The sequence below is a fragment of the Capricornis sumatraensis genome, chromosome 13 (genome assembly GCF_032405125.1).
Source record: "Capricornis sumatraensis isolate serow.1 chromosome 13, serow.2, whole genome shotgun sequence".
In the NCBI taxonomy this organism is placed as follows: Eukaryota; Metazoa; Chordata; class Mammalia; order Artiodactyla; family Bovidae; genus Capricornis; species Capricornis sumatraensis.
In genome coordinates, this window is record NC_091081.1 from 6,461,951 (window position 1) to 6,485,248 (window position 23,298).

The following is a 23,298-nucleotide window of genomic DNA, read 5'->3' on the forward strand; positions in this document are numbered from 1 at the left end:
AGAACAAAAACAACAAAAATCACCCCCTCCACACAACAATATATTGAGGTAGGAAACAACAGCGTATTACTGTTACTCATTCCTTTCAAGAAGTACCCCAGGGATTATATCTATTAGCTTCATTTCTCTCACATTCACAATAGTCTGATGTGACTTCAAATTCAAACCTTCACAAAGGAGAGAAATAAAACTGGAAGGTAACTCATGTAACACATTTACAAGCCGATTAAGATATTGTATAATATTCAGTTCAGTTCAGTCGCTCAGTCGTGTCCGACTCTTTGCGACCCCATAAATCGCAGCATGCCAGGCCTCCCTGTCCATCACCAAATCCCGGAGTTCACTCAGACTCACGCCCATCGAGTCAGTGATGCCAGCTAGGCATCTCATCCTCTGTTGTCCCCTTCTCCTCCTGCCCCCAATCCCTCCCAGCATGAAAAAGACATTATTGGTATTGGTCTCTCAGAGTGACAATTTCTAGAAGGAACTAGTCTTAATCAAAATCTGCATGACCATTTTCTCATTTCTACGATTTACCAGTTTGGGTTTACTTTTTTCACATTATCTTTTTTCTGAATTTTTTGAATTTAATAATTAGTGAGGAGTTCCATTTGTAAATGATCACTTCTACTATGTTACAAGTCAGGTTGTTGTTGTTGTTGTTTTCTTTAATTCTTATCCGACAGTAAAAGTAACATACTATTAAAAAAAAAAAGCAGTTATGTAAAAGATAATTTGTGGAAGTCCTCATTTCCCCATCCTTTAAACCTTTTTAGACATACACAGTTGTGTGTGTTTTATGTTCTTAAACTGAAACAAACATGGGCAATGAAACAGAAAATGCAATATCCAGGCTTCAGACACACTGGTCTTTTCTCAGTTCCAGGAAGATGTCATACTTATTGCCAAAGGCTAACTCCCAAATTCTAAGGTGATGTGTCAGGCCATATGCAAAATGACAGTTATTATTATTAACTATAATTACCTACTCACTGAGACCTTACATGTGTCAGGCTCTATAACAAGCACTTTATACATATGATATCATTTAATTCTCATAGCAGCCCTGTAAGGAAAGTATTAGTTTACAGTTTCAAAGACTGAATCCTAAGCATCTCGAGTTTTGAGGCTTAAAGGAACCTGTCAAGATGACACAGAGAAAAGATGGCAGAGCTAGGATATGAATCTATACTTCATTCAAAAAAGCCTGACCTCTCAGTATTATGTTGTATTCTATGCATTTTGCTGGAGTTGTAAAAATATCTTTGCTCCCAAGTGCTCATCTTCTACAGTGAATAATAACAAGCAAATCAATATATTTTGCTGTAATTATCTTCAACCTTCCCTCTTAAACCACAAATTCCAAGTGGATAAGGATTATGTTTAGTCACTATTATGCCTCCCCTACCTCCAGGGTCAATAAAAATGCATGTGGAATGAATATTTTCTACTTGTTCTTCATCAAGAACTCTTGTACCTACAAGTTATCAAATCAGATTTTTATTTAAGAAATGAATTCCGTAACAGACACAAAAACTTCACACTTACCATTGTTAGGTATAAGCTCCATATCCCAAGGACTCATCTTTTCTGTATCTCCATTGTCCCAGCTTAAAGAAAGGAAAACCTTTATATTAAAAGATCTAAATACTGCATTGCAATTTCAATAAAATCACACTGAAAAATAAAGTACTTCAGTGTTTAAAACGAGTATCTTTAGCATTTTAACAGATGGGAAAAACATTCAAAGCAAGTCAGGCTGAACCAAAACACAATACTTCCTTACCAAACATTGTAACACTGGAACAAGCTATCAGGGTACTCAGGCTGAAGTGGTTCCTGGCTCTCAATTGTTCCAAACCACCAGGCATCATCTATGACTGATCTGAAACGGTCACCTGGACAGGAATAAAAGCCATCTCATTACTCTTAAATGAAACGCTGCTGCTGCTCCTCTTTCCCAAAGTATCCCTGTAAGATACTAAAAAGCCTGTATTATTATTAAAAGACCTATGAAAAATGACCCACATACTCCAAAATAAACTAGTAAATAAATAAAATCAGCAATACTGAGAGGAAAAGTTATATAATAAACCCACCTAAAGTGTGACTTACCACCTTTCAGACCATTTTTTAACCTTTTATTATGGTAGGGAGAAATTCACTCTTAAACATTTTTACCAATCTACCACTTTACACCCACTTTTCCTTCCTACAGAAAAACAAAACAAAAACTAACCTTTGTAAAACAGATAGCACTCTATAACCTTTTCCTTAGCCAACTGGATTCAGCTACTGTCATATTACTGAAAACTGCTTTCCTCAAAGACTCTAATAAGCTATCTCCTCACTGTCCCTCCATGTCATATGAAAACTGTTAACTACTCCCTGGCTTTTTCCCACGCTTTCCCCTTTCTTAGCTCTCATAGTACTTAAGTGATTTTTCTCCTGGTTAAGTCTGAAAGATTTGAGTTCAAATAACTTATCCATGTCACTTTAAACAAAGTAATCTTATCTGAATCAGTTTCATTTTCAAACCCATTTTAAAAAGTGTTTATATTCGCTTTTTTTTTTTTACCAAAAAGGATTTAACGAAGTACAAAGACATGTAGTCGTCCTTCAATATCTGTGGCGGACTGCTGGCTGCAGGACACTTCAGATACCAAAATCTGTGGATACTCAATTTCCATATATGAAATCATGTGTGTGTGCACATAACTTACGTATACCTCCCTGCATACTTTAAATCATCTCTAGATTATTTATAATATAATGTAAGTGCTATCAAAATAGCTGTAAATACTATGTAAACAGTTGGCCAGCATAAGGCAAATTCAAATTCACTTTTTGGAACTTTCTGGAAATTTTTTTCTCCAGAATATTTTTGCTACAAGGTTGGCTGAATCTGTGGCTATGGAGGGCCAAGTGTAGAGCATAAAATGCTTTGAAAAAAATAAATTTAATGACAAAAAATGAAAGTTGGAACCAGTTAATAGAACATAACTGCATGTTGCTGAGTTATATGTATGTTTGTATATACATATTCTGGGTGAACATGCACTGAGATCAAATTTAGGTTCAAATTCAAGCATTCAAACAGCAAATATTAACAGGGAAACATGAGCTATTACTAGAGAGTCTCTAACTGCTCCTGAGATGCGTATCAGTGACACTATACTTAGTGAGAAGACATTACATAATTTAAGAAACAGCATTACTGACATCACCAACACCTGAAAAGTAAACATAGTAATGAGTTTCATAAAGCTATTCTTTGTGATCCTACTTAGACTGATGACATTATGCTAAAGAAGAAGAACTGGATAACATGTGCCGAATCACAATGAATGATACTGTACGATAATGACAATAAAATTAGGCAAGGAATAGAGTCTACTAGAGTAAGCCTTAAGTGTATCTGAGGACTGGCCGAAGTAATTATTACTGATGTAATTTTAAATGGCAGTTGGTAAAAACATCTTCAGAAATAGAAGATTAGCTAGTACCAACTTGAGAAGAAACATTAACAGTAATTTACACATTTAAAATTATAAGATCCAAATGAGAACATTCTGATGTATATCCATTTGAAATATCTCTTCAATATGGCCAATGTTTGCCATTATTTCCTTACTTATGTTGTCAGTACATTTCTGGAATATTCCTGGATCCTAACCGGTAATATTTGTTCTGCCAACTTATCGGCAGATGCATGTCCTTAAAAATCAGAGATGAGAAAACTTCCCTGGTGGATCAGTGGTAAAGAATCCGCCTGCCAATGCAGGAGACAGGGGTTTGATTCCCAATCCAGGAAGATCCCATATGGCGCAAAGCAACTAAGCCTGTCTGAGCGCCACAGCCATTGAGCATGTGCTCCAGAGCCCAGGAGCTGCAGCCTCTGAGCCCACATGACACAGAGGCTGTGCTCTGCAGTCAGAGAAGCCACTGCAATGAGAAGCCTGTGTATCGCAACCAGCGAGTAAGCCCGCTCTCCACAACAAAGATGCACCACAGCCAAAAATAAATAAAACTTTTAAAAGTAAGAGATGAAATTAATCTTAACAACACATGTAAATAATTTTTAAAAACACATGTACCAAAGGCTTATATCCAAAACCAAGAACTTTTAACTCTTTCTTCTTGAATTTACTTACAGTTTTCTAAGTGAGTATATGGTTATTCCTTTACTCATCAAGTTCAGACATTAAGTATTGGCCTCTCTCCATATAACTGTATATACAGGGTATGTGCATTTGTTTAATCCATTTTCAGTTGTCCTCTGTCATGACTATACTGTATAAATATCGTTCACTAATGAGTCAAATAGCACACAGTTCCTTTATTGCAAAAATTTGTATAATCACTTCATTTTCTCTGAATTTTATGAATAATTTCCCCATATTCTCTAACAGCTCAAACTATAAAACAGTCTTCAATAGATAATTTCCCACAATAATGACAATAAAGTCCAAGTTAAACATGTTAGATAATTAATCGGTTTTACTTTTTCTCCTGAAGATTTCATTCTAGGAGGACAGTGTGTGTCTTCTGGACTGTTTTACAGACTTGCCAGGTAGTATTCTGAGACTTCTGCTGACTACTACTTGGGAATTTCTTTTGGCGCTTTCCTGTCCTGAATTTTCTGTCTCTTACTGAGATTCCTAGTCTTTATTATTTCCTTATTTGATAGAAAACCCGAACATGGCAATGGACTGGTTCAAAATTGGAAAAGGAGTAGGTCAAGGATGTATATTGTCACCCTGCTTATTTAATTTATAAGCAGAGTACATCATGTGGAATGCTAGGCTAGATGAAACACAAGCTGTAATCAAGACTGCCAGGAGAAACATCAATAACCTCAGATATGCAGATGACAGCACTCTTAAGACAGAAAGCAAAGAGGAACTAAAGAGCCTCTTGATGAAGGTGAAAGAGGAAAGTGAAAAAGCTGGCTTAAAACTCAACATTCAAAAACTAAGGTCATGTCAACAGGTCCTATCACTTCGTGGCAAATAGATACAGAAACAATGGCAACAGTGAGACTTTATTTTCTTGGGTTCCAAACAAAATCTCTGCAGATGGTGACTGCAGCCATGAAATTTAAAAGATGCCTGTTCCTTAGAAGAAAAGCTATGACAAACCTAGACAGTGTATTAAAAAGCAGAGACATTACTTTACCAACAAAGGTTTGTCTAGTCAAACATATGGTTCTTTGAGTAGTCATGTATGGATGTGAGAGTTCGACCATAAAGAGGGCTGAGCGCCAAAAAATTTATGCTTTTCAACTGTGGTGTTGGAGAAGACTCTTCAGAGTCCCTTGGACAGCAAGGAGATCCAACCAGTCCATCCTAAAGGAGATCAGTCCTAAGTGTTCATTGGAAGGACTGATGCTGAAGCTGAAACTCCAATACTTTGGCCACCTGATGCAAAGAGTTGACTCATTGGAAAAGACCCTGATGCTGGGAAAGACTGAGGGCAGGAGGAGAAGAGGACGACAGAGGACGAGATGGTTGGATGGCATCACCGACTCAATGGACATGAGTTTAAGCAAGCTCCAGGAGATGGTGGAGGACAGGGAAACCTGGCATGCTGCAATCCATGCGGTTGCAAAGAGTCAGACACAACTGAGTGACTGAATAACAAAATTTGATGGAATATATCTTTCAAAGCTTTCAGAGAAATGGTACATGGGATGTAAATTTTTTTCTACAGCTTCCATGTCCCTACTTTTAATGACTACATTTCCATAATTTTTCTTTTTATAGCACACAGGTATACCCACTCCAATACTCCTGGGCTTCCCTTGTGGCTCAGCTGCTAAAGAATCCGACTGCGATGCTGGAAACCTGGGTCGATCTCTGGGTTGGGAAGATCTTCTGGAGAAGGGCAAGGCTACCCACTCCAGTATTCTGGACTGGAGAATTCCAAGGACTGTACAGTCCATAGGGTCGTACAGTCAGACACAACTGAGTGACTTTCACTATAGCACACATGTAAATCTCTGTATTTACCAAGACCAAACAATAAACAAATCACCACACTAATCCCTTCCAATGGTACTAGAGGAAGAATGAAATGCTGTATCAACTGAGGTGCTTTCTCAAAGCAAAATATAGCATATAGGCACGATACTCTACTCCAGAGTGGTCCTTTTAGAAATTCTTAAATACTCTAGTAAATAGCATAACCATCTGTACATAAAGTAAAGTACCTTAAATGCCTGGAGACTTTTAAGGTTTTCTGAAGTTTTTTTGAGTCTTGGTTACAATATTAGTTTTAACAGAGATACTCAATAAAAGAAAAACGTCAGTTTAGTTTTAGTCCCAGTTCAATTAAACATTTTCAGTGGAAGACTTCTTTTGTTTCAAGTTTGAATTCTGTCATTACTTCTTTTGGATAAAAATTTATTTCAGTACATGTACTAACAAAAGGAATAGCTATAAACAATCTTATACATAGTCACGAAATATGAGAAAAAGTGTTCAGATTTCAGCATCATCTAGTTTAAAAGTATTATCATTCTTTAAAACAGACAAGCAAACAAAAAAATACCCTAAATTCCTGATAAAATATCTTACTTTCCTATTGACATTGCCACAAATGGCAGTATTTATCTGATTATCTAAATTATGAAAAATATAAATCACTTATTAGATAAAACAATCATTACAACTTCCAAATAAATAACGCACCTATATTCCACCGCCTATATTTTGCATCGTCAAATTGTTGTCTCAAGACCAGGAAATCTATAACATCAGGCATATCATGGTACCTATTAAAACAGAAACAAATTTATCAGGTCACATAACTACAGATATCTAAAATACATTCAAATGTACCTGAATCTTGAAAAACAATCTACAATACTAAGAAACTACTGCCTCTTTCAACAGTCCTTACTTCATTGTAAATGATCCACCAGTCAGTTTACCAGTATCAGGATCTAGAAAAGCAAGTTTAAGGCAGCAAAGGGTAGGCAATCCCACTTCATACTTTATGCCAACTATTTTCATCAGTTCTTGCTCCTGAAGAAGATACAGAAAAGAAGAAACCATATTCACAAAATAATCTGTTAAACACTAGGTGACTATTTTGTATGTATGTATAAAAACCCATGGATCTGTGTACTTAAGATTGGTGCACTTTGATGGTATGCAAACTATATATCAATTAAAAAAAAGAAAGAAAACCTTATTGAAATAAGAATTTTCTAATACAGCTCCAAAGACTGAGAAATAATTTTGAACCATTGCTGATAAATCTAGAAATACTTCCAAATTTACAAAGATGAAGTGTGCTTTAATATGTTAATGTTGTCCAGTTCTCATATTAAGGCAACTTATAAACTCTCAGAATATATTTAATTGAAAACTATTAGAATATATATAAATCAATCTTAAGTTTCTTTAAAAATCTATGCCTATGAATTATTTCAATTAAAAGGAAAAGCTATCTTCATGATACAGTTTCTTATAGTGAAAATAATAACATTAAATACAATTTTCTCTATAATCGCATCTTTTGGGGCTTGAAATCATAAACACCATACCCGCAGTTCCATTTTATGCCATGGTTGTTTTTTGGGATTTATACTATAAATTTTATTCTTCCGGGCCATTTCAACATATGCTTCATGTCCTTGTCGGAAATAATAAACCTAAAAAGTAAATAATGTCACAATTTTAAAACTTGCATGTGTTTCCTTTAACCCCAGATGCACAGTATCAGCTAAAACTGTAGAGAATTTAATGTCCTGTAAACGAAAAGAAATTCTATTATTTTGATTTTATCCTTCCTCCTTTTCCTTGAGCTGTCCTACTATCACTTAACAATACCCAAAGTGTTCTAAATAACATTAAAAGGTTAAGGATAAGCAGTTATTTTTTGGCTTTTTGGTCTCACCACTTTATTTTATGTTGTATAATAAAGTATGTTGTAACTTGGGGTCATGTTTAGTTTATTGTTTACCTATTTTGTAGCAAGGAGTTTAAACAAAGGCAGGGAACTTTAAAATGAAAAATCTATTTTCAAATCTATTTTCAAATATATTTTATATTTATGAAGAGAGCAAAGCATATATTTATTCTCATTTATGGAGGTTAAATTTAAGTGACTCCTGACTACCACTAGAACTGGTATGTGAATACAGCACTCTGATACCAAGTGTTCTTCCCACAACTATAACAGCTGAGCTTGTTGAAAAATGCTATCCAAGTTTATCCTAACTTTTCACTGTGAACTTACTGAATACCAGATAACCTTGCCTCTTAACATTTACACAAAAAACAAGGAGACATGATGTACTCCTGAGTGGAAAACTTTGGTCTAGTATCTTATATTTTCATTTCACATTCACAAAAATATAGTCCAAAATGATGACTAATCATATTTTCTTAAAAAATTAAATGATAATTGGAAGATAACATTTTTTAAAGCTCTAAGAAACACATTATGAACATTAAAGTTATTTAAACATTGATAAAATACTTTTATGAAATAAAAAAATGAAAATAAAATACATAAGTACCCTTCAAATAAAATAAACAAATGCTAAATTTTGCTTTTCCTTTACCATATATTTTATTTTAGGGAAAAGAAAACTGGCCACAACATCCTCTTATTAAATTTAAAAATACATACTAGTTTTTTAAATGCCAATAAACCTCTATTCTCTTACAATATTTAATTTGCTATTGCAATTTTTATAATAGCCATAAAAAACATTATTAAAGCTTTCCTCTTAAGTTTTCCTTTTTTCCATACAGAGCTATGAAACATAAACTGAGATATGAGATACTTCAGAAAACTGCTACAATTCTCTAGAATTCTGTTTCAAGAGCTGTAAAAAGTATTTAAAGTTATTTGAATGAAACAAAGGATATTTTTTAGAAGTTAAAAAATACCTCATCACCCATCTGTGGCACAAATGGACATCTTCGGGGAAGAGTGTCTGTAATCCATGTTGAAGGCAGCCATTCTTCCAATGTCAAACCGTTTTCCGTTAGTTCTCCCACAGCCAATCTCTAAGAGTGTAAAACAATATCAAATAATATTATCATGAAAGCATTCATCTATCAGTCTGCCCAGGTAGTTAAAAACACAAAAGGGGAAAGGGATCTTTGTATAAAAATGTATGTTCTTTAGTAAAAAACCTTATTCTGGGAAGATGGCAGTAGTGGCAAAATAGTTACATTCAATCTCACCAACTCACTCCATAAAAAAGTACTATATCAACCAAAGCTCCACAGACAATATTCAAAACAAAAATAGGTGATGAGATATTCCCATAAACAACACAACAGAAGCTCTGTGTAGTTGCCTTTCCTCTAAACATTCTCTCAGTTTTATAAACATACCATGTAACAAACCAATACATATTCAAGGTTTTTCTTTAAAAAACCCTAGTCATAGCATGTTGCTAAGAAGAAAGATATTTTTACATAGGCTGAGCAGTGCCAGGATACAGAAGGTTAACTTTTATGGGCTGGACATTATACTTGCACATAGCCCAAGAATATTCCCTAGCCATTTCATATGTAAGCTTCTGAAAAAAAAATTTTTTTCAAACAGAATGCTCTCAAGCCAGGTCTCTTACTTCTTAACTTTCTGAATACGTCTTAAGAAAAGTTTAAAATTTCTGGTCACCTACAATGGAAACTGTTACCTTAGACTTTGGAAAAATGAATTTTCTAAGAGCTGAAACCTAACATATATAAACAGAGAAACACCATGCCGCTGATTAAAAATGTTTTGGTTCAGTGTTTGTAAACTAAGACTTCTAAATTTTATTCTCTTGTGTTTGCTTAAAAAAGGGGAGTTATAAGGTAGTTACCACCGTGAGGTAATGAAAGTTCATAAAAAGAAACACGGTCATAACGGGGTATCAGAGGGTACAACTTGCAGCAGGTTCCTTCAGCTGTTACTCAGTATTCATTTTCCTATGAACTCTTCTTCCTATTAACCATCTTTGTATTTCTCTGTTAAAACACATTAGGAGCGTTCTGTGGAGAAGAACGGAGGGATAAAGGACTCTGGCATTTACTACACATGAAATGAATCCATCCCAGGTACTGAGATCCACACACTGTATCAGTCTTATATATAATGAGGTACTCAGTTAAAGTATTTGAAAAAGGCTTCCTTTGACCTAGGTAAAACAAAAAAAAGGCAGGAAAAGGCTAAAAATTACTAACTCCAGCCTCAATATAAACTACTAGTTACACTACTCAAGTATTTCTTCCCAGAGTGGGACAGCTAACAGCTCTTACATGAAGCCAGGTAAATTGGGTATTAAATAGAAGTAATCATATTTATAGCTGTAGGACTATGGCATAGCCAAGAATCATTATGATAATAAATCTTACTCAGATCTTGGGGATCCTTGAAGTTTTGGTTAGATTTCTGTCAGTACTAATAACCATTTATGGGATAAAACACATCGATAGTTCTCTTAAATTTCCACCCTCATGAACTGAGATTTAATTTCGGAGATAAAGATAATTAATCTATTTTCTTTCTATCCATGGCAATTCTTCTAGGCCCACCTAAAATCTGACCTCTTCTGGAAGGCTTATCTGAAACTCTATGATGTCTCCCTTTGGTTTCCTATTATCTATAAAATTACTTTGCCAATTAAATGTATTACATCATGTGATATTTCTCCTGTTTTGGGGAGAGGGAATTCAAACAACTTGGTCACACATTGTTTTTGGAGTAAGTACTGTCTTACACTTCTTTTCATTGACTGTACTGCAGGCACTAGATGAAAATTCATTGCTCTGATTTCCAGCTCCTAAACAACATAAGGGATATATGTCAGAAACTATCTGGGATAACTGTACTGTATCTCAGGAGAATTCTATTTTAGTAAGCATGTGCCTAACAAGGTTTTTTTTTTTCTTCTATTGATTCAAACAATTAACCATATGGAAGATATTTTACTTTTTCATAGATGCAATAAACATCAACTAATGATGTCTCAGTTATTTTTCAGCTTTACAACTCTATGCAGAAGAAAGGAAATGTTACTGTGTTTACCTGAGATAAGATGCCTAAGGAATAAGAGCAATTCTATCTACTGTCAGATGCACTGATAGGCTGAAAACAAACCATGTAAACAAAATCCAAATTACAGGGAGTAACCTGTAATATCCTAACCTTAAACTATTTGAAACATGTACCAAACAAATTAGTGGCAAACAGACCCTGGGGTAATACTTTAAGCAAAAGAATGAAATTAAAATATGCCAAATAGTAACAATGGATCCAAATGTGACCTGTAAGAAGAAGCCTGAGGTATTAGTTTATGGATAATTATCAAATAAAAGGGGACCAGGTAAAGTAAACTGCATTCTTAGGAAAAAAGAATTATGGGACGTTACACTGCAAACCTCCAAAGTTTCCAAAACTGTCTTGAGATGGAAAAAAAAAATGTTTACCTCATTTGCCAGATACATGGCTTAATCAGCGTTATCTGTCTGTCATGTAAAATAATGGGTCAGCCTACATTTACCATCACAGGCAAGGAAGAGGAATACTGTGGCTAACGTGTGGCATTCTCTTTGGTAAATATTCTCCAGACAAAGGCAAAGGAGGTGACAAAGGAGGCTGCGGATTCCAAATTAAAGTAATCCATAATCCATAATTATACAGCTGAAACAAACAAAAGCTCAACTGATGCAGATAAAATAAACACTTAAGACAGATGCAGTCTTGAAATTTTTCAAAGCTCTCTAAAGATAAACATCCTATAGTCTCCCTAGTATTTAATTCTACAGATAACATCTTCCATTTAATTCTAAAAATGGCACTGGTTTTTAAAAAAACCTTCCGTTTGTTTCACCAAATGTGCTTCCAACTTACAGTCTTTTGGGGAATAGACAATATGTCCCTTGTATTTCATTTCCTTTAGAGCAAAAGTTAAACAGTTCCTGTTTTTAAAATATTCCGACTCCATAAGAACTAACAAATCTTATTCTCATAACCTTTATCCCTTTTCTTTGATCTGTCTCAAATTATCCGCAGACTAAAGATGTAGTTATCAAACCAATACTACTGCCCTAAGGACTAATGATGGCTCACAAGTTCTGTAAATTAATGAAGGCGTGTTACCACAGTAGTATTTTCAGCAGTGAGTTTGTAAGGATGGTTGAAAGACAAAGGCAATTAAAGGCTAATAAAATATGTTTTGTAGCATTATTTTTTTTACATAAATAGACAAATTATACTGAGTCTCAAGAAAACTCTGCTCATAAGATCAAATGCTCAAGATATAACCATATGATAATGCTACAAGTAAATACTCTCACACATTAAACATTTTAAAAATTGAGGAAAACTAAACATATCTCTATTTGCTTTATTTTACCACTGTGTAACTCCATGTTTTTTCTATGACTACTTAGCTGGTAAACCTGAACAATGTTTATGTTTATCCACTGCACTTTTAAAATGTGTAGTCTGTTTTCACAGAAAACATATATGTATATAATACGTATAATATCTATTTATGTAATTATATATAGAGAAATATATATATATAAGTATATAACTCAACCTTTTGTTTTCTTTCTTTGGGCTTCTTTTTCTTTGGTGATACTGGTCCATCCTTTTCTTCATTTATTTTTTTCCTATCCTTTCTAATCTGTTTTTGCTTCTGTTTTTCAGATTCTTCTTCTTCATCTGAACTGCTTTCTGCTTTCTTGGTTTTATGCTTAGGAATTTTCTTTGGTGGTTGCAGATTAATTCCAGCATCTGCTGTCCAGTCAGAATAATCACTGGAGTAGTCACTAAAAGGAAAGAAGGATTTAAAAAATACACAGAACAAAACACATGTTAAGATTCTGCTGTATGCACATGTAAAGAATGATCATAATAAAAAGTAATGGGCTTCCCTGGTGGCTCAGATGGTAAAGAATCTGCCTGCAATGCAGGAGGACCAGGGTTCAATCCCTGGGTTGGGAAGATCCCCTGGAAGAGGAAATGGCAACCCACTCCAGTATTCTTGCCTGGAGAATTCTTGGACAGAGGAGCCTGGCGAACTACAGTCCACGGGGTCGCAAAGAGTCGGACACGACTGAGTGACTAACAGACTATGACAAAATAGTACATACTAAATGAACTAAAAATACTTCCTAACTTTCAACTCATCTTCTAAATAGTTTCTTACAAGTCTGCAGGCTTAACTTACTATCTCCAAAATTTTTTAGGATAAATGAGGCCTAATTAAAGTAGTTCTAATTAAACAATGAATTTAAATACCATTTATAATTTTAACAAAAATATAGATTTGAGTGTTACATGTGTTCAAAATATTGTGGAGTCACAAAGGTAAGGAGCAGAGAGATGGTCAATTTCCTCAATTCTAGTAACAGAAAGAGAGCTCTAGACTGCATAGGAGGCATCAACACTGAGGAAGAAGCAAAAGGACTCCCTTGGTGAGGGTAGGTGGGCACTCTTGACATGCGAACTCCCATGGTAGAGCACCAGTGGCGTCATCGTAGCTAGATACCGACCTGGAAGGGTCAGAAGTATTCTATCCAGTGGGCAGATCATGCCTGCAAACTTTACTAAGCATCTACATACACTCAAGGTATATATTACGCTTCAAAGCATAGTAAGATTCAGAAAAACGCAGGCCTTAGTATCTTATGTATCACTATCAATAATGTTTGCCATTGGTTATATCTCACTGGAAACTCTTAACAGATCTAAGCTTTACTAAACTGATGCTGCAAAATAAAGAATCCAATTAAGTTGTCTTCTGTTTTTAGAACATGAGAATATTTAGTACTTGACTTTTTAGTTTTATAAACATAATGCCTTAATGGAATCTAAATTGTACTATGTTAAAATCAATTATCAGGTTGCCTAGACTTACTGATGTATATCCATGTATATCCTCACTTCTCTAAAAATATCACTGACAAGGCTGAAGTCATATTTTTCTGGAGTTTTATTCTACTACCTTGTCCCTCTGGCCCAAGTGTCTTTTTTTATGGGCAATTTACCTGTTATCTCCCTAAGAATAGTCATTGCAGGTAAAAGTCAAATAATTAAGATGTTTTCTAGTATGATTTTCATGACTTCATCTTAAAACTTTAAATTTTAAAGTTACATAAAAAACATTTTCAGACACTATTCGGGATATTTGGGAATATATCTGCAGGGCAAACAGCTATCCAACTGGCCATACTGAACTTATAAGCACTTATTTACAATGACTTCAGCCATGATCACTGTACATGGCACTTGCCAAACTGCTCACTGTTGCTACACTATGGAACACTCAGCTCTTACAGAAAACCTGCTGCTGCCAGCACAGAACTACAAATCCCAGAGGCCTATGTTAGTTTCTCCAACAGCTGAAGTGAACAGTTTTTTCAAAACAAGAACCTCTATGCTGTTGCATGGTCTGAGATACAAGCATAACTGGTTTTATTGTGCTTTGTAGATACTGTGGTTCTTCTTCTTTTCTTCTTTACAAATTCAAGGTTTGTGGCAACCTGGCATCAAGCAAGTCTATTGGTGCCACTTTCCCTATAGCATTATTTTTAAATTAATGATGTTTTTAAATGTTGAATTTTGTTTTAGAGATAACACTACTGCACATCTCACTGCACAATGAAAATGCAATTTTTATAGGCACTAGGAAAACAAAAATTCATGTGACTTGCTTTACTGCAATATACATTTTGGTGGTCTGGAGTAAAACCTGAGGTGTTCCAAAACAGAACTATACTCTATTTCCATTGCTAAACCAAAAGAAAGCAGGCTTTTCTTCTGCTGTCTTGTTTTAAATATAGGAAACTATCAGACATAACGATGAACACTTGCATATCATTACTGGGAGCAACTACTGTGGAAACAGGATAAATATGTCCTGTGACAATGTCCATGATAATAAGAGGTGAAGAATTTTTAGACATAGCCTCCTGCTTTCTTTGGAATTTTAAGAACTAATGCTGTCAAGGAATAAGTATCCAGGGCTAAACATAATTACATTCCCAAAGGCTCTACTCCTTCTTGTTACTAAGACCTCACAATGTCAGACAAGGCCATTAAGCTCTGTAATAATATGAATCATCAGTTAATGGGGCTGAAGGAATCCTTGCTTACATGATCAAATGGGGTGGGAAAAACAGGAAAAAGGGAAAGCTTATTCTCATTGCCAGAAGAAAATACTACTAGCATTTAACAAATTCCATTATAAAAGATAGTTAATTCTACAAAATCTCATTACTTTCATAATTTAATGCTTAAGTATTTCTCAAAACCAGTAATGAAACTAGTTTGTGGTTCAGTATTACAAATAATAACAGCATTCAGAAGATAAAGTATCAACTGAGGAAAAAAGTTAAAAGCATCATTTTGTAGATCTAGTTACAATTTTAAACCCAAAGGGACTCTGAACTATGTTTCTGGTAGAAAAGAATCTTTACCTTTCTAAAGAATTTATAGTACTTGTGGGGGGGAAAAAATTCATTAAATTACCTAGAACTGCCATCACTGTGCCAAGCTCTCTCTTCTTCTTCAGACGTTCCACCACTGACAGCAACAACTTCACCTTCCTAAGAGATAGTGGGATATATATTTTATTGTGTAGTTTTACAGACTAACATTCTATATGACTATATTAATAGAAAATATCAGTGATATCTAGTAGTATGAATCATATTAGGATATCTCATGAAAATCTGATTTAAATTAGTTGTAAAATACAAGTCTCAAAGATAAATACTTATTAATAATGGATTCAGAGCAATCTCTTGGATGGATTAACTTTTTAAAGCCTCAAAACACAACTTCTAGATTCGGTAATATGAAACGTAAATTTAGGAACTTTTAGGTTTTATTTATTATAATTAATATTAAAATATCTTTATCAAGTAAAAAAGAATATTCCAATTCAGGTATTATTTTATACACATAAGGAAGATTAAAAACTACCCAAACACTCTGTTTCTCTTTAGCAAATATTCACTGGTCAACACATGCTACTACCTGTGAAGCCATTTTCTTTATAAAAATTGTTTTGTGGTCACAAAATCTTGCTTCAATAAAAATAGTAATTTATATTAATTAAGATTTTACTATAGATCAGAAACTGTTCTAAGCACTCTGTATATATCATCCCATTTGATCTAGACAAAACAGTCACTGGTGAGAGGAAACAGATCTTTTTTCCCCAGATATAAGTGATTTCTGAAATATATTTCATTATTTTATTCTATTTACACTATCCTACCATTTAAAAAAATTATCTCATTATTTTAACATATTGAAATCTTTGGTTCTCTATTAACCAGCAAGTATAATACTGATTCTAGGGAAACAGGTTTTTATATAAAAGAAACAAACTTCAACAGGCTAAGAAATTTATCCAAGGCCAGTACAATTAATAAGCAACAAAGCCTACTTTGAACTCAAGTCATTTTACTTCAAAGCTTAAACCCACTCTAACAAGAACAATTCAGTGTTATTAACTGCTGGGCATATTCAGATAATTTTTCCTGAGGATAATGAAATGTATTCTTTTACTAATCAAATATTATATTTTGGGGAGAAAAATTTTCCCATTATCATGTCTTAAAAAATGAAGAATGTAATTGCATAACTTCCACAAAGCTCTGAAAATCAAGCAAATATGTGAAGATCAAAATCTAAAAGCAAATTTTATTTAGCAAATAATCTCTGCTCACTAACTGAAAAGAAACTAAACAAATTATCTAATTATTCCCACCTTTAGTATATTACTTCTTTAAAGAGGGAGAACAGAAACATATTTCTATATTCTAAATACAAAAAGGTACTATATGGAATTACAAAATATTTGAACCAAAAAATCTAAGACTGTTTCATTTTTAAGTGATATATTGTGCCAAAGGTGACATTCTGTTCTCACTGTTCTCCTCTACGAACTTGAGGTAAAAACAAATTAGTCTCGAAGACAAATGAAAGAAATTGTAATTTTCTTATGTAACAGTTGTACCTGGAAATACAGTTTTAGTTGATTCGTATTTTAAAAATTTTATAGAAACTTTAAGAGAATACTATAAATCTTTCAAAAATAAAGAAACACTTTATAATGCAAACAACTAGCACACACATATTTTATGTTTTGTGGTATATCTAACTTGTTAAATGTCAAGTTTGTATAAAGAATATGTTTTCTCTTTTTGCCAGAATAAAAATATCATTTTGTTCTGGCTATACTAGGACCTAAAGCCAGCGGAGACTTTTAAATTATGGTTAGAATACTCTCAGTTTGAGCTAATATAACCCTGTCCATAGAGAATATATGTGGAGAATCCCCACGCATGCCTGCCACTGCAAAACAAAACATGACTTCAAAAACGTATAGCTGTCAACAATTCGATCAGTCTTTGACTTAACTGTGAGTGAACGGTAATAAGGAGAGTGGGGCAAAAGAAGAAAGACAGTTGTATGTCTAAGTAAGCTTGATTTGTAAAGGCAAATGGACTGCCTTTGCTGAAAGAATATATAATTTTGTGGGGACAATGATATTTATGAAAATACTTATACATAAGGAGTATTTTAAAATCTACATTGAGAAAGCTATAAATTGGTACAGAGATTATAAAGTAACCAAAACTGTTGACTGTCTATTCATCAGTTGTATTATACAGACTAGAGCTTTATGCTATTAAAAAGCTTGGTTTTGGAGTAAAAAGAACCCAGGTTTAATTCCTTACTCTACCATTTAATAGTTAGGTAAATGTGTAACCTAAACATCTTTGAACTTTAGAGTCCTCATAATGGGAGTAATTAATTCAGATGCACTTGTTTTGTGGACCTGAGGTTATGAATAACTACGCCATGCCTTGAACATACACTATGGTCTTCAGCTATCACTGTCATTTTAAGATCTAGACATACCATGTTTGAGCTACATCTACAAATATATAAATGGATGCAAAGTATAAAGGTTATATTTAAAAAAACAAGTCAAAATGAAAACAAATTTATGGATGTGGCGAGCTCTCACATCTGAAGAACTTGTGCCATTTTCTATCTCTTCTGAAGGTCTAGGAGTCTCTTCTAATGCAGATCTCGTGCGGTAATTGTGTTGATTTGCCTGCTGCTTTTTGGATTCTCCAAGATCCAGGAAATGTTCATGAGCATGATTCTAGAAAAAAGTAAATTCAATTTATTTACAGTATGCTTAAAGAAAATGCTTTTTAAAAGTGACATTTTTTTCTCATTCATGTTTAAGATTATCACATAGGTAGAATCCCATGGACAGAGGAACCTGGTGGGCTGCTGTCCGTGGAGTCGCCCACTGCCAGACACAACTGAAGCAACTTAGCAGCAGCAGCAGCAGCAGACTATAATACCAGCTCAAGTATTTTAACATTAAGCTAAAACACAAGTTAGTGATAGGCTGAAATTCACTTGCTGATTGATAGTTTATAAAAACCTTTTTTGATTAAGGATTCATAAAAACAGACGAAGTCTAATATTGAACTCTCTTGTATCCACATTAAAGCTATAAAACAGATATAGGAAAGAGGACCTCAGACTGTGAGGCATAAGTGACAGGCAAAGGCAAACTAGGAAACAAAACAGTGATCACAAAGCTAACTGGTCACTACAAGGCTTGGATACCAAGGTAACTGGCTCTCTCTCTCCTGCTGCAGGCAAATGTGAGAAGCAAATGTGGGCAAAGTCTTCTGCAGCAGAGAAAACAACTAAGAATAATCAAAATAAATGAAAGTCCAACACAGTCACAGACATGAAAAAACTCAACAAACTCAAGAATTTACACCTGAAAAAGAAACCCAACCAAAGAACATAAAAAATAAATGGAAAATACTAAAAATTACCTCCAAAAAAAGAGATTGACGTCAGACTTATATATACATCATGCAATAAATCATACAATAAAAAAGGAACATTATCTTTAAAGTGCTAACAGAAAATAGTTTTGAACCTCTTATTTATATCCTCACTGCTTTGAACCTATAATTATATCCTCACTTTCCACACACCCTCCCCTTCTCATTGTTTTACAAGGATCTCAAAATTCTGTGACAGATTTCTGGTCAAGTTGTTTCCATTAAAAAATACTGCTTTAAAAAGTAGGAATTTAAAATTGCCACACAGAGAAAAACAGATGGTCCACAAAACATTCTCCTTCCCATCAAGGTTTTGTTATCATTGCTATCATTAATTGTTCTTTGCTAAATGACTAATCAAGACAAAACTGTCCTGTGACAATTCTTCCACCACTGATGAAGACTGGGGTGCCAGGTATTGGCGATGATCTTCAGTTAGCCTTCTGAGCTTTTTGGGCACACACTGTGACCTCGCCAGCTCTAGCTGCCTTCTTGTCTACTGCTTTGATGGCACCATAGTAAATCTGTCTCATTCACAAATACCAAAATGACCCAGAGGGTAGTCAGAGTTTTCAACACACAGGTAGCTTGCCCGGAACCTTATCAACAGTGGCAGGCAGCATCAACACCTTTCAAGAATTTGGGGCTATCTTTCAGAAGATTCTTCCCAGAACAGTGACCATCATCGTCTTCAGTTCAACAATCCTGCAAGCTATGTTAGCTGTGGACAATCCAGAACAGGTGAACAGCTGACTTGGCTTGGTTGGCTCAGGATAATCACTTCAGCTGTGAAGTTAGCTGCTTCCATCGATGGGTTATTTTTGCTCTCAGGAGCAACAACACCATGGCAAGCATCTCTGACAGACATGTTCTTGACACTGATGTCTACACTGTCCTCAGAAAAGCTTCATTCAAGGCTTTAAGCGCACTTCAACACACCTTTTTTTTTTTTTCACTTTAGTTCTAATGACAACTAGAGCAAAGGTGACCACATGCCAGATTTGAGAACCCCAGTCTGAGTGGCCCACAGGGACAGGTCCAGTTCTACCTGGAGGGGCAGGCACCAAGGGCTTGCCAGTCAGACAAGTTGGTGGCCGGATGCCATTCAGAGCTTTAAGCTTCACTTCATTACAGGTGACTTTCCAACTCTTGAACCAAGACATGTTATTAGCACTTGGGTCCAGCATGTTGTCACCATTCCAATAAGAAGCTGGCACAAACACTACTGTGTTGGGGTTGCAGACAGTTTTCTTAATGTGAATCAATTCCTTAATGCCTTCTTAACTCTCCTTGCTGTAGGGTGCTCAGTGGAACCCACTTTGTTAACACCAAACAAAAACTAACATTGGTCAAGTTCATGGTTATTTTAAGGTAATTCTCTTATTCTCTCCAGAAATTTTCAGGATATTTCCTTTCAGATATTTTCAAATCTCACTATAATATGCTCACTTGAGGTTTTATATTTTTATATTTTACATTATTTTTTATTTTAGTTGGCATACTATGCATTTGCTTGGAGATTAACTCTAGAAAATTGTGGTTCATTATTTTTTTCAACTCTTTGCTCCCTCTGTATGTCTTTTTCTTCTTCAAAGACTCTTACTAAATAAAGCTTTATTATACGTACTTCTAGTGTGTATGTATGTGTGTATACAACACACACATTTACAAAAACATATATATATATTATATATATATACACATATATATGGTTCTCACATTTCCCTCATTCTCTCCATTATTTTATCCCTTGTTGATACATTCTGGAAGAGTTCTTCAACTTCATATTCCAGCTTACTAATTTATTTTTCAGTGTTTTTTATTCAACTCATCCACTGAATTCTCCATTTCAAGGACAACAGGTTTCTCCCTAATTTCTCCAACAGAACACTCCCCAAAACAGCTTGTTGCTATATCATGCTTCCAATATCGTCTCTTCTCTCTCTCAGAATAATATGCTATTTTGAGTATCTGAATATGATTGACTCTGGTTTCACAAGTGTGCTGGGTGGCATTTTCAAAGGGAAGGAAAAAGAAAAAATAATCTAGGTCTTGCTCTGTCTTCTAAAAAAAGCATCTGTATATATGCATGGGGGGATAGGTGTGTACCTCAAGACTTGTGATACTGCAAACCCAAGTCCAGGCATCCCTGCCACTCCATCCCTTCCACTTTGCAGCTCTTGTCATGTCTTTCCAGCACTGTGGCTCTACTCGTGTTGGGGCTATTACTTGTAAAAGCCAAGTGAAATCAAACACATCTTCTCATGCTAACATTCAAAATTTACTCCACGCAGATTCTCTCTAAAAGAATTACTGAAGGATTCTGTAGTTCTGTACCCACTCCAGTACTCTTGCCTGGAGAATCCCATGGACGGAGGAGCTTGGTGGGCTACAGTCCACGGGTCGCAAAGAGTCGGACACGACTGAGCGACTTCACTTTCACTTTTCACTTTCTGTAGTTCTGTGAAAATATGTAAAAGCTATAAAAAAGGAAATGATGCTCAACTTTATCTCATATGCTTTGAGTAACTTATTGTTAAAAATGTAATGGATCTTGCTTCTTTCATTTAACATAAATACTATTTACCTACTCAAAACTATTTCATTAAGAATGCTTTTTGTTTCATTTTGTAAAGCTTTATCCACAATTCTTATTTCTTTAGGATAAATTCCAAGTCAAAGAACATGACATATCTAATGCAGAGGGAAAAGCCTGCTGTCAACCAACATCTGTTCCCCTCCTCTTGCACAGAAAATGAAATTTTCACTGTCAGACTTTCAAGTGACTAAATTCTGGCCAGTGGGCTATCTGGTACAGTGCTGCAGAACAAGCTCAAAAACCTTCATCTGGAGAGCATGTGCACCTTCTGCACCTTCCTTAATGAAATCGCCTTCCCTCCTGCAGCCTTGTATGAAAATGCTGCTATCTTGAGGCCAGAAGTCAAATTCACACACAAGAAAATCAGAAAAATTTGAAGAGCTTCAGTTCCCAACACAGAGGGCATCATACCAGACCTTGACCATCTACCAAGGCTTTTAAATCAGAGAGAAATACATTTCCCTAAAGGGAAATAAATATTTAAGAAAAACATTTTTGAGACACTCTCATTCGGGGACCACGTTCAGTTCAGTCGCTCAGTATTGTCTGACTCTTTGCAACCCCATGAACCGCAGCACACCAGGCCTCCCTGTCCATCACCAACTCTCGGAGTCCACTCAAACTCATGTCCATTGAGTCGGTGATGTAGCCAACCATCTCATCCTGTGTCGTCCCCTTCTCCACCTGCTCTCAATCTTTCCCAGCATCAGGGTCTTTTCAAATGAGTCAGCTCTTCGAATCAGGTGGCCAAAGTATTGGAGTTTCAGCTTCAGCATCAGTCCTTCCAATGAACACCCAGGACTGATCTCCTTTAGGATGGACTGGTTGGATCTCCTTGCAGTCCAAGGGAGTCTCAAGTCTTTTCCAACACCACAGTTCAAAAGCATCAGTTCTTCGGTGCTCAGCTTGCTTTACAGTCCAACTCTCACATCCATACTTATTGTCAAAATCAACTTTCTAACTGCTTTCTCAACAGTTTTTCTGCATTAACTTATATAACTCCCCTACACAGTCAGTACCCTCTATTATTAGAAGAAAAAAATTAATGCAACTCTGAGGTGTAAGGTAGCATCTCACAATGTGTACATCTGTGATTATCAATGTTATTAGTCGCATGGTAAGTGCTTTCAAACCTTCCTCCATTCTCATAAAATGTGAAAAAAAAAATGAGGTCATGTTATAAATATTACTGTTACACTTGCTTTCTTTCACTGAACAAATACATCATGAGTATTTCTCCACAGCAATGGAGTGAACTCTAACTTCTTTAAAAAAAAAACTGTATAACATTCCATGTATATGTCATGACATCCTTTCTTCTGCCAATAGACACTAAAGTTATTTCAGTGTTTGCCACCAGAGACAATAAATAGCTGCATGCACACATATATACATGCATTCACATCAATCCTTTCCTTTCTAAAAAAGCCTTTGAAGAACCACTATTAAAAGATAAGCACATCCTTTTAATTTTATAGAATTACCATATCCTATCCATAAAAGTGGTAGCAATAGCTTACAATCATTATACGAACTCATGTCTTCACATCTTTGGAGTCAGAAGAAAGGAAACTAAAAATAGGTATGCTTTCTGGCCACCATGAAAACAACCACCACCGCAACCAACAAAAAACTTAAAAAATAAAAAATTATTTCAAATTATACTAACAGAAATTCTAGCAGGGCGGGGTCCTACTGTTGCCAAGGTAGGATACTCTTACCTACAGGAAAACATAAAGTGGCAAGGACTACTTGAGTTCTGTGAAGGGTTACAAAACAGAAGACAGAGTTATAATAAAGGAGACTACTTCAGAACATCTGAGGAGCTCAGATAAGAGG

The 23,298-nt window shown here is 35.1% G+C and overlaps 1 protein-coding gene across 1 annotated transcript in view; it reads right to left on the reverse strand.

Moving 5' to 3' along the window:
• Nucleotides 1-23,298, reverse strand: part of PHIP (pleckstrin homology domain interacting protein) — a 120,272-nt gene that overhangs the window by 20,191 nt on the left and 76,783 nt on the right. Inside the window, exons 21-29 of the mRNA XM_068985019.1 lie at nt 18,011-18,151; nt 15,496-15,572; nt 12,560-12,791; nt 8,907-9,026; nt 7,553-7,660; nt 6,904-7,028; nt 6,693-6,775; nt 1,787-1,898; nt 1,549-1,610 (exon numbers count right to left, since the gene is read on the reverse strand). Of these exons, the coding sequence (XP_068841120.1) occupies nt 1,549-1,610; nt 1,787-1,898; nt 6,693-6,775; nt 6,904-7,028; nt 7,553-7,660; nt 8,907-9,026; nt 12,560-12,791; nt 15,496-15,572; nt 18,011-18,151 (1,060 nt within the window). The remainder of the gene's footprint in view (nt 1-1,548; nt 1,611-1,786; nt 1,899-6,692; nt 6,776-6,903; nt 7,029-7,552; nt 7,661-8,906; nt 9,027-12,559; nt 12,792-15,495; nt 15,573-18,010; nt 18,152-23,298) is intronic.